Here is a 16,353-nt window from a genome sequence, read left to right as displayed (position 1 = left end):
CTCACTTCTCTTTCCTGAGGTGAAATTCTATTAATAGTTACAGATATACCAGAGATTTTCACTTTTGCAGGTCGACCAGGCTTCCTAATTATTGCCAAAGGCTTCTGATTTGGCCGAAGAATGTTCTTGGAAAGCTGAAGTATCACAGACTTATTCTTGATAGGCCTAACATACTCAAAGCCACACCCCAAGATCTCACTTTCTGTCGTCAAACTCGAAACAGCACTTATTTCACCCGAGTCAAGTTCATATTCTCTGATATTTCTGAGACTATTCCGTTCAGTTGAAAAATCAGTAACTTTACTGTTTAAAGATGTAACATTGTTTATGTTTACACTTCCTTCAGAAACATGCCTTTTAGTTCTTCTTGACCTTCCATAAATAACAGTTACTGTAATACTCTTTTTATAAACACCTTCTTTTACTTCTGATAGGAGAGATTCTGGGCTTTTCTTTCCAGTACTAAAGGAGTCGTTTTGGCAAATGGTGATGTCTGTCTGATCAGATTTTGGTTTCGGTGGTCTTCCAATTGGTCGCTTAGTCTGTTTCACAACCTGGGGGCCTATTTTTTTAGGTCTACCTGGTTTTCTTTTAAACGATGAATCCACTGCACTGTTTGCATTTTCCTTAGGTTCTTCCGATGGCTTATCACTATTTATATTATCGGTAAACATTTCAGAGGATTCTGCAGTTTCTTCTGCACAACTGTGTTTTAGATCTTTTTGAAGGGTGTCACTGTCATTAAGAGTAGAACTAAAATTTTCCAAGCTAGCATTTGGGATCTCCTCATTCGTTTCTGTTTTTTTTTCAATCACATGATGGTTTGGATGTTTTTCAGAAGGAAGATGAGTATTTGATTCAGAATTAGTGACTGAAGTTAAAGTATATTTGACCCCTTCCCTGCTTTTAACCTCAGATAAAAACATGAGTTTGACAGGACTAGAATAGCTGGAAAAAGAAGAGCTTTTGATGGCTTCATATTTTGTTGGTACATTCTCAACAGTGGAAATCAAGCTACCTGTATCTAAAATAGATGACTTTTTCAGATTATCAAGTCTTTTGTTATTCAAATCTATTGGAGGCATGTGATTGCTTTGGATACTGCTGGATGCTACCACAGATTTTGATAAACTCTGCTCTTTACATGTCATTCTGCTTACAGTAAGAGTGATATTTCTACCAGCATTTTGATCTTTACTGTCAATTTCTTTCAATTTCTTGGATGCTTTATATCCTTCCAACGACTGATTATTCCAAGACTTCTTGGCCATATTTATTGTATCTTCCAAACGCTCCACAACAACTTGTAGATTAGAATTCATCGCAATTTTGTTTAGATCTATACTGTGTGAGCTTTCAGTTTGAATATTTTTCACCTGATCTTTTTTTTTTGAAGATTCAGAAACTTTTTTGGCCTTAGGGGATTTTTTGAGAACATAATTATTTGTTACATATACAGAATACCACCCTGGAGGCACGATATTTCGTTTACTTCTGTTTAAAAGTCCAGGAACATCACATTTCAAAGGAGTTTGAGTATTTTCTAATTTTGAATTCTCCTCATGATTTTGCAAAAAAAAATTTCCAGCTGCAGATTTCTCCTGTGAATTTATGATGTTCATTTTCTCAGGGGTAGTCATTTTAAAGCTTTCTGAAAATGTGTCAAAAGCCAAGTTAGTACCTAAGTTATGAAGAGGTAGTTGCAATGACTGTAATGCATAATCTGGTGAAAATATTTCTGCATGACTGCTATCTTGAAGGCTTTTAGAATTCTGTAAAGGCCCTTGGCAATGATAGAATTCTTCTTTGTCTGTTGAAAATACCACATCATTGCATACCAATTTCCTTGACATTTTTTCACTGCATTTTTTTCTTACAAAGTTTTCATCAAGACTAGCAAGTTCTCTTTTTATCTGTAAAGACTGCCTTCTAAATACGGGTGAATCAGGAGAGTTGTGCATTGCAAATAATGTTTCTTGACGCTTTCGAAATCTTGTCTGAATAATTTTATTTTCTACCTTTTTATCATGTTGACTCAGTAATTCCATAAAACTGTAATCACTGGCCTTTGCATTATGCAAGAGGGAGGTTATTAAATCTCTCAATTTTAAATCATTATCTGTATTACAATCACTGTTAGATAATTTTAAAAGGTTTGTCGTATCTGTAGTTTCTATTGATTTTAATTTTTCATTAATACGGTCCATTAAATCTTGAAAAATTACAGTAGTTTCACCTTTTTCATGATTTGCAGTACAATTATTGCTGCCTTCCAAGAGCAAATCAGAGTTACTGGGTATTTTGGTTTTATGTATTTTACCTCCATGATCATCTTTGTCACTACTTATTTCTGCTGGTGTAAGGAATGGAGGTTGGTTAATGTTTGTTTCAAGTCTGTTATTTTCTAAGGCTGAAAGCTCTGAGATGACATCTTTCAATTTTTCAAATCCTTCCGTCTGTACAGGTGATAATGGTGGGGGTGAGGGACTTCGAGATCTACAAATATCTTCAAGACTAACTGAAACATCACTGCGTACTTCCCTTGACGAAAAAGGAGTATGAAAGGCCGATTTTGTAGAGTGAATGTTTGGAAACAGTCCAGAACAGCACCTGTGAGGAGTATAACTGTTTGCAATTCCTCTATTCACTACTGTCTTAATGTGTTCAATAGTTACAGTTTGGCAAGACAAACAATGTAAATCTTTAATACAGACTGGCAGAGGCACAAAACCAGGGCTTTGTCTTTCATTTTGTAAGCACCCTCTTTCTGCCAGCCTATATTCACAATGACAGAATAGACCATGTATATCATCTTCAATTAGGGGCTTTTGAGATTCTGAAGACACAGTATATGATGTATTACAACAGCAAAGAGAAGCAGCATTCTGCTCTTGGACTAGAAATTTCAACATAGTCAAAGCTTGTTGCTGGTGATGTATGCACAAAGATTCCAAAACTTTGCTTAATGCTGATTTTCCTTTTTCCATTTTAGTAGCTTCCTCTGATTTTGCATCAACAGTTGAACTAAAAATAAAAATCAAACAAAAAATGAATTACAGCAAAAATACCAGTATTATAAGGAGTTATAATTTTAACAGAGTTTGAACAAAAGATACTTTGATATTGCTGGACTCCTAACTCCTACAGAGCTGCAAGAATGGAATCTTCATTATTGTTTGGCAAAAATATAATGAAGCACTGATGATAATTTCCTATGACAAATATGAGCCAAAACAAAGCCCTAGTTTTGTGATATAAAAGCTGGTGATTATAGATATGATTATATTTACAGATTGCTAATATTTAGTTCTTTGAATATATTAAGGATATTTAATGGAAAGTGCTTCACCAGGAAGTAGTTTTTGTACAGTAAATATTTTATGTTATTTTGATAACTATCAGTCTGTATTAATGCAAATAAGAAAAATAAGGTGTATGAGAAAATCTCATCTTTATTTAAATATATATATTTTTTCAAGGTAATGAAAATTATTAGTAAAAGCTTTGTCATAAGAAAAATTAAGGGATTTAGATTTCATGTAAATAACAAAACGTCTTTTCTAAGATTAAGCTGCAGGCATTTTAACCTATTAAGAAAATAAAAAATTTAAGCTATTTAAAAATGAAATCTATTTTTAATTGATTTTAAATACTAAAGTAATTACATTGAAACTAAAGGCATTACTTACCTAATTATTTAATTTCAAATGGAAAATGTCCACTTCAGAAACTAATATACATCTAACTTTAAGACTCATTATTACTTAGCAACCAATGTAGAAGTCTAAAAAAAAATTTTTAATCCAACTACCAGCAGTAAGAAGATAAAATATATAAAAGAATTCTGTTTCAGAAAAGTATCCATTTAAATTAAACATATCACCAAACTCTGTACATGAAAATAACCTCCCACTCATGACTTATATTTTCTGTTTATTGCTAGTAGCTCCTGGTTTGTAGAAATTTAGGGATGGAATTGGGATATGCTGATTATGAATTGCTACAGAAGAATGCATTTTATTTAATAAAAGTTTATATTCATGAATATTAAAAATTAGAGAATTTTTCTTTTAAAATGAAAAGTGAAACTAATTTTTTATTTTGTTCCCTAAAAATGGCTTAATTTGTTTCACAGACAAGTATGCAATATTTTATCTACATTTTATAAAAGTTGTTATTTGAATAGGAAAAACACCAAAGCAAATTTTGAACATTAGATCAAATTTTTTTCTAAGGAAAAAAAATAACTTTACTAGATTCAACCAATATTTCACTAAAACTAGCATACGATTTGGCATCAAGTAGTTATCAAAGTGAGAAGAGATGAAATTAAATCAAACTTCTTAAATCCACTGCCACCTCTAGACAGATGAAGATAAGACCTGACCTCAGTAACTTTACCTTTCTGAAAATAAAATTTTGATAAACTTTAATCATGGTTGGGAGTGCAAAATGATGGAACTAACTCCTAAGATTCAATATCAGGTAATTAAAAGAACATATGTAGGGAACAAAGGCAGGAGGAAATGTTAACTATCAAATATAAAGATATAAATAAAATTATGCTCTTTCCCAGCAAATTAAAAATTATAATTTTCACATAAGCAAAAAACAAAAACAAAAAACCCACCCCAAAAAGTTGAGATAAACACACTTCAACAGTTTCTTTAGAGTTCTGTTATGGCCTATTAAACATATCTGTAACTACACAGTTAAAGAGAGATTTTACATACTTCTCAGATAAATACATTACACTGTATTTTCAAGATTAATATGCTTGCATAACAGTTCCTGAAATTCTCAAGTGCTTTTTTCTGTTAGAAATAATAAAAACTGACTAGTGTTAACTATTCTGAAAACGACAAGATTTTTATATCTCTCTTCTGACATTCTAAGGAAATCTATACTTTAAAAGAATTTCTTATTCAGTTTATTATTTCTAATAATAAAATTTCAAAAATACCACAGTGGCCAGTAATTTCCACCTAATGCTATATGAAGAATAGCTTAATAAAGTTCCTAATTAAATATTTAGATATTGGAATAGGTTCAGATATTAGATAACTAAGTTCTCAAATCATAAAACTCCACAATATGCTTATCTGACTTCAAATTTTTTCTTTTCCATATTTCTTGCATGTTAAAGTCTCAAAGAAAACCCTAATATATGAAACTTAATATAAATAACAGTTGAATAAACATAAGTCTACGACCTAGGATTTATTCCCAAGTGATTGTATAAAGGTTCTAAGATTGTACCTTTCATGGCTCCCTTTTTTTAATTGCTAAATTTTTTTCTAAACTTTTCCTGTTTGATTTATAAACCAAAATATCCTATTTTTTGTATGTTACTATCCGTTTTGCCCATTACAAGTTTTGCTGTTGAGAGTGTTTTGGAGAAAGTCAATTTCTAATATTTAATATTAATAAAACTGCTTTCTAGAATGAATTAAAGAAGTCAGTGTAGTCAGTTTTTTCTTTGCTTTTCTTTTTTTTCTTTTACTGAATGAGTAAATCAATCACACACCAACAGTGTTGTAAATTTAAGTGCAAAAGCATTGAAGTGCTTTACTACAAATTACAACCTAGGAACACGTTAACCAAACAATTAAAATTCATACAATCAGATTTAGATATATAACAACACAAAGTAGAAACAGAATTACAGTACATTTACAACACAAGACAGATACATGAATTCATTAGAAAATATTGTAATAAATAATTCATGAATTATAGTGCAATTGATTTATGCATAAATATAACTAATTGCCTAACAATCAGTTTATATTAACAAAATCTGTCAAAATCAAGGCAGCCACAGAGTTTTACTAAATTACTGCGACAATGAAAATACTGCAATTAAAAAACAAATACAAGTATTTGTACTGTAAACAACTAAAAAAATCAGTCTCACTAAAGTTAGTATACAATTTAATATAAAATTGTCATTAGCTACCAGAAGTGGTTTAAACAACTTTACTGAGCAGTAGTTTCCTAAAAACAGAGGCACTGTTTTTTTCTTTTCCTTCTTTTTTTTTTTTTTAAATATAAAATACTTGAGGAACATTCAAATAAGTAGAAAGCACATAAGGGTTGCTTTCACCTTCATTAAAAGTCTGCTGAAACTGGATATTTCAGAAAATTGTCAATTGATAAGTAGTAACTGGTAACTAAATTCATAAAGTACTTTGAAAGTTTAACATAAAGAACATCTTAATAGAAAGAATCACGGGGGAGAAGGGGAACCCATAAATTTCCCTGCCTTTCCTAGTTTGTATAATCAAAAGTTAACTCAATAATTAGAAACATTTTGTTTCTTTTAAAAGTTATGGGTTATTACTTATAAACTATCAAAAAATATTTAATTTACTATTTCTGACCAAAAATAAATAATACAAGTACTAAAATGCTGCAAATTAACTATAATATTACCTATAAAACTACTGATCACTGTGAAGTCAATAGCAAAATGATCCCTGATTTTATGAATCCTGTAAAGTTTTTGGTCAGGTCATCTTTTAAATGATATAAAAGAGTTTTCTGTTAAGCATCCCTTTACTATAAACTTCTCAATCAATTTATTAATGTAAATATAGTGTGAGGAATAAAAAAGCTCAATACAATACAAATATTATGTAATGCATTCAAGCCCCAAAATTTTTGCAAGTAAAATTCTGTATAAAGAGGTCAATAAAATTGTGTTGAAACATTTACTTTAACTTTGTTTTTTAATGGGGGGGAGGGGTAATATAGTAAATAATCCAAGTTCTGGCCCTCACAAAATATGGCTTAATTCTTTAAAAAGAAAGATGACCCTGACGTCTGCTGTTTTGTAATCTATTATGTATACTTTCTTGGAAAAGAAAAGAGCAAGAGGATTCATACCCTACTATGCAGGTAACATTAATAGCTGAAGAGGGTTCAGTATATATCTAAGAGACCAAATAACTACTTTAGCTTTCTACTCTTCAGTTTCTTTAATCATATGTAAGCAGTTTTTAAATGTAATAGCTGAAAATCTCTTTAGTATTACATGTATATGTGATTATTAGATACACACAAACACAAGTGTAAAAACACAAGTATTTGACAAGGTGCACTTATTTTTTTTAAATTCAGCTTTTGGATTTAGGAAAACTGGCTTAGAAAAATGATTAAAACCTGAATTTTAACAGAGAAAAGGGGCACTCAGAGAATTTTGACTATATGAAGCAAATCCCCATTCTTTATATGGAGGCACATGCTTTACAATATTTTACTACTAAAACTGCATACTCCATAAATCCAACATGGATACTCTGAACCACATTTTAAAACTGCTATATAAAAATTACTGGTCTCTCTTATGAGTCTGGTAAAAGTTAAAATGCACTGCCCAGCTTCTAACTACCCATTTAGTAGAGAGTTTACATTACTGAAAGTTCAAAACAGCTTCAGTGTTAAATATTTGTAAATCTATTCAAGACCCTGAACAAACTGCAAATTTGGTTATTAGCAAAATGATAATGTTTCGCCCACCAAAATGAAATCTGTAATTCATTTTGATAAACTGAAAATGTTTTGAAATGTCACAGCAGCAAATATATTAAAGTTACACTGAGGTTTTTCAATAGTAGGAGTGTGTCACAATCCTTAAAATTTAAAGTAGTCATAACATCAACTAACCAGCACATTTAAACCAAAATTATCATTTTCAAGCTTTTTCTGTGCACATTATAAACATGCTCTAAGCTGCATTCCAACTTTCTTTTCTAACCTTACAAATTAGCTTATTTTTCAAATAAAAAACAAAATTAAATTATTTTAATAATTAAATTTAAATTACTTTTTGTTCCTAGTATTCCACCTTATATTAAAGAATTCTATAGCTGCTGGGGTCAACTATGTGTCAGTTTTTTTTAAAAGCATATACCTTATAAACCCCAGAGTCCTGCTAAATCAACTATTAAATGATAAATATTAAATTTCATTATACATATCATTTAAGGTTTTCTTTTCTATTCCTGGTGGATGTACTTGAGTGCATTTCATATTTCATATAATGCACTGTAGTGTACTAATACTGTATATATTAATTTTTCTTAGTATGGAGATAGCTGTCTATTTAAACTTTGATTGGTTGGTTGACGTACTTACAATAACTGTAAGTATGTTATGTTAAAATGTTTACAAACTATTAATATCATATTTCCATTATAAGATGGTTCAACTGAATGGCTGGAGTGGTCTTTCACCAATAAAAATGTTTCACTTGACAATTACTTGTTTTCCCACAATGCTTTATGCTATTGACTACTAAAGAAAACCTGAATCTTTTTCACCTATTTATACAAGGATTAAATACAAACTATCAGAAGTAAGCAACTATATCATCTGTCCACAGTGAAAACCCTGAATAAAACTTTTTTCAAAAGGCATGTAAGTGGTTTTTGAACTGTAAAATTTCATGTCTCCTGTCAGAGTGAGCATCTGTAATTCCCACATGTGTGTATATAGACATACAAATACACACCTGTGCACATACACACACGCAAACACACATACACACACGCATACACAAACATTTTCCTAACAAGTAATCTACACAGGCTTGCTGCTGTTTTTGCAGCTGCCAGTCCCTGAATCTGCCATATTATATAACCCAGTGTCTGGTAATCGGAGTTTCTTCTTCGGAGGAGTCTTCAGTGTTCCAGATCTTTCTTTTACCTTGTATTCTAAAGTGCTGTGAGGTACCCCATAAATTCCTTGTGCTTTGGAAACACTCATTTTTCCACTCATTACCATTGCAATAGCCTCTTCCATTATTTCATGATCATATTGCCGATAACGGCCACGTTTTTTCCTGGGCTGCTTATTATCTTTTCGATCCAATCCATCTTCAGTATTTTCAGAGGTTCCATCAACTGTTCCATTTTTAGAATTAAGACACAAAGGAGAGAGGTCCCCATGTAGAAAATAAGAGTCAATGCTTGCGTGAGTTACGGGCCCAGAACATTCTATTTTGTTCTGTTTAGGGAGTATATTTTTCAGTTTTTGGAGAGCTGATCCTTCTAGGACTGGAGAGGTTTTGGAAACTTGATACATAACATCCAGCAGACCAGGACCATCAGGTTGTGGTTTTGAAACAGAACTTACTCGTAGCTGAGGAATTTTTAATTGTACAGTAGGATGTGAAGTTTCATATTGTAGGTTTTCATTTTTTTCTTTAAATTGAGTAACCATTTTCTGTAGAGTTAACTGATGGAGGTAACTGGAAGCTGTTGGGAATTTTAATTCTGAGGTTTCAAGTAGATTGAGTTTACTTTTTTCTGTGCGCTCTGCTTGAGCTCTTGCCCACAAGGCTACTTTTTGCAGCACTGCACAAGTTTCTTTACTGTCTTTATATGAATAACTATCATTGAAATCTCGAGTTTTGTTTTTAAAAGATGCAGGCTTCCCTGCTGGTAAGGCTTCTAAGTGGAGAAGTAAAGTTTTTTGAGGTATGCCATAAAGTATGCCTGCTTTATTTATGTCCAGTGCTCCAGACTGAATGTCTTTCAAAGCTTTTGAGAGCAAACCATCTGCAAACTCAGCACTTCTTTCCACATAGTCCTCTCTGTTTCTGTGTAGTCTCCTGGATGGATGGAATGAAACGATGGTAAACTGATGCATGAGAGACTCTCACACAGCTATGGAAGGGGAGGGTCCACTCCTTTATTATACTCCTTGCTTAGGTAACATCACTGCTTATACTCTTTTAAGTCTGTGAGATGTAGTAGTTACGCCTTATCAAAGCAAACGCTATAGTCCAGGTAGGACAATGTGTCAATCATACGGTGGCCTCAACAGGCAGACCTTCCAAGAACATAAAATCCTAACTCAGTATTTGTAAAAATATTCTCATGATGTTGCTATTCCTCTGACAGATGCTTGCAGAGCAACACTTAGTTTTTTTACTTGTACAATTAGAGTTCCATTATTAAAAAAATACCCAAATCCTAAAGGAGTTTTTGTTAGTAGAAACGTGACGTTACCGCTAAACAAGTAATAAAAGAGTCAACCCCTTTAAAGGAAATTTGTAGCAGTAAGAATATTTCCAAACACAAACATCCCATATTTCCACAAGACCAATTTTTCTCTAGACAAAAACTTACAATTTGAAACAAGCAGATAAGTTATATTTGGGTAAAATAATTTTAGATATTATAAATGTTATTTCTATTTCAAATGTATCACTGTAATTTCAAAGTTTCTCAAACAAATAGCTTACTATACCTCATGATTCAAAAGCTACTACAGCTTTAGTTTAAACAAAATTATACTCTACCTCTAAGATTTAAATGTGACAAAAAAGTTTCCTGTGTAGTTTGTTAATGGGAAGATGCAAAAGTTACCAAAAAATCCAAAAATCTAACAGAACAGCATTTCATTACTAATTATCTATTAATTTAATGACAGATTTCAATCAAAGGAAAAAAGGACTTTTTGTGGTGATTATAAGATATATTAAAGTCTGCCACCACACCTAAAGCACAATGGAAAAAAATATAAACACTATAAACTATAGGAATTATTAAGTATAATATTTTAAAAATTTATTGTTTTAAAAAATTAAATAGTAAAATTACATATTTCCCTTAAATCTGACTCCTGAATACTGAATTTAAAATTCTCTTTACTTGTCCTGCTTCTTAGTTTGTATTCTATGGTTAAGTTGATAGTTCATTTTAGTAACATGAACTAAAGTTTGGTGATTGTTCTGATAACTTTTCTTTAACAGAAAGAATAAAAAGAAAGAGAAAGGACAAGATGGAAGGTATGAGAGACAAACATTTATGAGTGACAAAGCCTCTGGAGGAAACTGTACATGTCAATCTACTCAGAGTAGCATTAAGATTTCTCTGCAGAGATAATTTTATATTAATATTAAATTATATTTCCTGGATATTGCTTACCCAGCCACTGAATTTTCAGAAGAAGGATCACATATGGATGACTCTTCAGATTTTATGCTGGTTTTCTTTGTAGAGAGATCTAACACTCCATCCCCTATAATTTTTGCAAGAGAAAAAACTTTATATTTGTGACAGATTAAAGAAACAAACAGGCTATAACATAAAACCTGTTTAAAAATCAACCCCTGGTCACCTTTCCCACTGTTTGCAATAAACAGCCATTTGACTGTTCATCCGTGACAGTTTCTATTTAAGGTTGCCAAGATGATGCTCTGGGAAAGTAGAAATGATATAAGTTGCACAAGAGAGAACACAGAAAATATGAACAAATAAGAGGACAATAATTAGCATTTACTAGGACTAGCACTATGTGGAACATATACTTTAGGCAAACTATGACTCTGTGTAAACAATGTGTTTTTAGAAATTACAGGACAAAATTTTACTATTTTATACAACTGAAATGTATAACAGTTGAGTCACTGCCTATGTAACACATCATGGTTATATCTGTGATTGAATGAAGCTATAACTTACAACAATATAACACTTTAGGAAAAATACCTGTTAGAAAACAATTGCCTAAGTATTTGTTATTAAAATATAGTTATTTTAATTACTATTATAATACTGAATTTACATAAATAAGACTTCAACAATTCAGACATATTGTTAACCTGGCAAAAAACTTCAAGATCAAGAAGAATAAAAATAAACTATGAATTTAAAATACATCAATAAATACTACTAGTATATTTTTCCTGACAGCTAAAGATTAAAAATTTAAGCTGTAAGAAAGGAATAAAAAATATGTTTAAAAATATACTCAAAAATACTGAGTTTTTTAAAAAAATCAAGTGGGCTTTACTGTTATCATACAAATCTACTTAACACTTAAGTGCCCTGGAAAGATACGACGATGAAAAAATTAAGAACATGTCCCACCCATAAGCTACTATGTATAATTCAATAATAATTTTATTGAGTGCTTACTATGTGCAAAGCACGAATTTAAGAATTTAGAGAGCAGCAGTAAAAATGGCATACAAAGTACCTATTCTCGTGGTGCTTAGGATCTAGTGAGATAAGTCGTACACCACCAGCATCACCACCCAACATATTTCTGATTGATAAGGAATCCTTAAAAAAACAAAGCAGAGAAAGCAGATAGAATATGGAAAGTAGGCTGAAGAGGTTGCTAATCTGTTGAGTGTTATCAGTGATGGCCTCTGTCTTGAAGAAAGTAGGGTACCAACCAGGCAGATTACCTGGGGGAAAGCTTCTAGAAGGAAGTTTGTGGAAAGGCTGTTATATGAAATCATATCTGGAATGTTTGTGGAGCAGCAAACAGGCCAGGGTGGCTGGAGTAGAGTAAGTCTGGCTGAGTGAGACGAGAAAAATGCCGGAAGTCAGACCACACTGGCCCTTGTAAGGCCATGGTTAAGAAATCTGAATTTTATTTTGAGAGAAACAGGAAACCACGGAAGAACTCTAAGCATAAGACTGACATAATTTTCTTTTTAAATCCTTACCTGAGTATATGTTTTTATTGACTTTAGAAACAGAGGAAGTGGGGGGAGAGGGAGAGAGAGAGAGAGAAACATCGATGTGAGAACATCAATTAGTTGCCTCCCATACAATCCCCGATCGGGGATCAAACCCCCAACCAAGGTATGTGCCCTACTGGGAATGGAATCCACAACCTTTTGGTGTATGGGACAACGCTCCAACCGACTGAGCCACCCACCCGGCGTTTAACTTGTTTTTAAAGCATCAATCTGCTGCGGGAAGAATGGACTACAGAGGCTATGGGTGGGACAGTGCTAAACTACTTATCATTTGTGGGCTTTCAGTTAGTTTCCTCTGCCTAGAAGACTCCCAATCCTCTCCTCCTCCTATCCCCTCATCCTAACTCACCAAGTCTTACTCATTATTCAGTCACTCAGGCACAACTTGGACCTGGCTGACCGTCATTATTTGAGGTTCCCATTCCTGCAACACTCACCTATATTACTGTGTTCTAGTTGCTTATATACTTACCAGGATTAGCCACCAGACTATAAGCTATGTGAAGGCAGAGACCATGATATTTTATTCACTGATGTATCCCACTGCCTAGAATAGTGCCTGGCACACTGCATGTGCTCAATAAATATTTGCTGAATAGAATTTTGAAGAACTGGAAGAAATTCAGTATGGCTAGAGGTTAGAATGCCTAGATAAAAATGGTAAAAGGGGAGAATGGACAGGTAAACAAAGTATATGGTACCTTAAAAAACTGTTAAATGAATTATCTTGCCCTGGTTTATCCCTCCAACCCAATTTTATGCTTAGTCTCTGACTCACACGTCCTGCGTATCTTACTTGTAGTTAGTTCCTCAGACATGCAATGTGATGTCTGGTCTCTCAAGCTGCAGTGGATGGTTCCCTCCCTCCACCTTTTTAACATGTCAAACTCCTACTCATCTTTAAAGATCGAGATCCCAAGTGGAGGCTGATGACTGTCTCCCTATAGTCAACAGTATCCTATAACACTTAGGACACTCTCATGCAATTACTGACTCACATATCTTTTTCTTCCATGAGACTAAATTCCTCAGGGTCAGAGATCTTAACTTTTTAATTTTTATTTCACAAATAGTAGAGTGCTATAACCTACTAAATTTTAAAGAAAAAAAGAAATGTTGTTTTCTCTTTTACTATCTCATTTCTCTTCTTCAGCAATTAAAATCTTACTATTTCAAGATTTTATAAGACTACCTCCTTCAAAAAGGACTACCTAATCCATATTCAGATTTATCATTCAATTCACTAGTTTTGATTTTGCTTATGTTTGTAGCATGTAAAACACACTTTCTATAGGTCTGTTGTTTCTAGTCAATGTTACAGAATGAATTAATAAAAAATCTCCAATTCTAAACTCTTCTAGACTTTTAATACAGTCTATTTAAAGTTAATTATTCCACAAACCAGAAATAAAGAGGTGCAAGAAACCCACTCTCTCTACATTAACTATGCAAATTAGGCTACAGCTTCTGAGCTAGGGCAATAAAGGTATTCTTGTCTTTTTTGGACCACTCCTTGACTGCTGGGTTGACAGCCACACACGGCCCGTTATCTCTAATTTTAATCTTGAGGATGAACTTTAGAATAAGCCCGGTTCCATCTTTAAGAAAGCTACCCAAATCAGGCCTATACTCCTGATTCCATTTCTTTAGGAACTCTAAACAGTGATCCAGGTGAGAAATGCTTTTATCGTTTTTCAATTGCCCCTTCTCCTTACCTAGCTTGCCCATTTTAGAAGTTTTGTTCTAAAAGTACTTGCTAACCAAAGTAACACATTAGTCTGTTACATAGTGAAAATGGAAAATACACTCCTTCAACATATTTCTGCCACACAGTAAAATTCTTTAATCATGAACATTTATGTAGTGAATACAAGATACATAGATACACAAGTAAAGTATTTTTAGATAAATTTTAGTTATCTATAGAAAATCTCAGTTTTTGTTAGCAGTATTATCTATACTTTTTAAAAATTTTGTGATATCATAATCCTTTCTCCATCATAGAGGTAGCTTAAGAACCAGGAAAACTGTAACAAGGGAGCCCTATGACTGTCGGAATTAGAAGAGCAAAAACAATGAGAAGGGGAGAGAGCCTGGGAAAGAAGATTAAGAAACAGGAAGATCAAGAGTGGGGGATAAAGGGCATTGTTTTGCTCCTGCTGAGCTGAATGGTGACTATATGTATCAGCATCACTCCTTCACAATGGAGTTATCATATCATAACTAGACTGTTTTTAGTGTATGTATTTCCAATAATACAAGTTAATAATTAACTTGATGGATAAAAACTAAGCACTTATGCTAAATGCTCTAGGGCAATATAGAGTAAGTAGAAGACAGAGAAAAGAAGGGACTGACATTTGTTTACCATTCACCTATTGGTAGGTACCTAGGTTGCTTCAGTTTTTCACAATTACAAACAATGCTGAAATGAAAATTCTTCCAAATGTTTTCTTGTGTATAGAATTTTTCTAAGATATACACCTAGAAGTGGAAGTGCCAGACAGCAGCAGGGTATTTACCTTTGAAATTTAGCAGATACTACCAAACTTCCTATATCCTTGAACAACACCTAGTGTTGAGATTTTTAATTTTTGCTAACCCAATGAGTAAGAAAAGCAAGTAGCAGGACTAAATCAACAATAATGCATTTACATATATTTTTAAAGCACATAAAACTGTTTTGGTTACAGATGCATAAATAGGTATTATTAGTGCTTGCTTCCAAGAATGTATGAAAGGATGTGATAGTTCCGGGCGACAGGAACAAGCTCATTATGCTGTATTTTTCTGTATATTTGAATATGTTCTGAATAATGAACACAGGCTGTTTCTGTTTGCTGGTTACAGACTGGACAAATCACCTTAGAGGCTTTGCTTGATCATTTATTCCAACATAGGACCATCCTTCCGCCTGCCATTATTAATCTTGCTGTTGCTCTCTTTTATTTCCATTATAGATCTTATCACCTTGTGAAATTTTTTTTTTTTTAATTTGTTTATCTTTTCCTTGTCTACCCCAGTAGAAGATAAGTTCCATGAGGGCAGGAACATTTTCTACCTTGTTCTCTATTGTTTCCTTTGTGCCTAGAAAATGACTGGCATATTATAGCCATAGCAGTGTAAAGTAACAATTCTTAAAAAATTTTTACTTATCTGTTGCCAATTAGATTAAGGGAAAATAATTCTAAAAATGTCAAGTCATTACAAGACAGTGCAATAATTAATCTTCATCATGACATGTTGTTTAAGAAAGTATAATGATATTTCAGGGTGTTTTCCAACCAAAATGTTTAAAATAAAAAAATTTCAGTGCTAAAAAATCAGAAACCCAATGATCAAATATCATGTTAGTTGTCAGCAGCATTTGCAAACAGTGAAAATTTTTAATCCAATAAATCCAGTATGTCATACATCATATATACACTGGGGTTACAAGTGAACAGACTGGTTCCTGCTCTCAAGGGTAGATTACAGTGGGGAGATAAGCACAAAAACAATTACTATGAAGTGAGAAATTTACTATAATGACGTTTTACCAGGATATTCACTGAATTTCATGGCAAAAAACGACACCAACAAGACCAGTGAAGTGCTGCTGTTTTATCTCTGTCCACATTTGATCTTGTTTGGTATAGGATTGGTAAATTCTTCATGGTTGTCATGATAATGATAAAGGTCCCTAATGATAAAGTTGCAAATTCTTCCTGTGCTTTGAAATTTAGGAGTTTTTACTTTGGCCCCAGATTAAAACTGAAATTAAAAAATTTTTTTGGATATGCCAATGGTATTTCTACCTGTTTTTTAACTTAGCGTGCCAGGACAAAAAAGAATCATTTGTACAAGCA

General features: G+C 32.7%; 1 protein-coding gene across 8 annotated transcripts in view; it reads right to left on the bottom strand.

The window, feature by feature from the left end:
• LCORL (ligand dependent nuclear receptor corepressor like) overlaps positions 1 to 16,353 on the bottom strand; it is a 105,848-nt gene that overhangs the window by 18,095 nt on the left and 71,400 nt on the right. For 5 of the 8 annotated variants that reach the window (XM_016199747.2, XM_087828080.1, XM_087828069.1 and 2 more), the window contains 2 exons: positions 10,938 to 11,031; positions 6 to 3,024 (listed from right to left, as the gene is read on the bottom strand). In XM_016199747.2, coding sequence (XP_016055233.2) covers positions 6 to 3,024; positions 10,938 to 11,031 — 3,113 coding nt within the window. Of the gene's footprint in view, positions 1 to 5; positions 3,025 to 6,796; positions 9,617 to 10,937; positions 11,032 to 16,353 lie in introns of those variants that run through there. The other 3 variants (XM_016199748.2, XM_016199749.2, XM_087828091.1) reach the window with 3 other exon arrangements.

Source organism: Miniopterus natalensis, chromosome 1, assembly GCF_054644295.1.
Source record: "Miniopterus natalensis isolate mMinNat1 chromosome 1, mMinNat1.hap1, whole genome shotgun sequence".
NCBI lineage: Eukaryota > Metazoa > Chordata > Mammalia > Chiroptera > Miniopteridae > Miniopterus > Miniopterus natalensis.
This window is presented reverse-complemented; position numbering and strand designations above follow the sequence as displayed.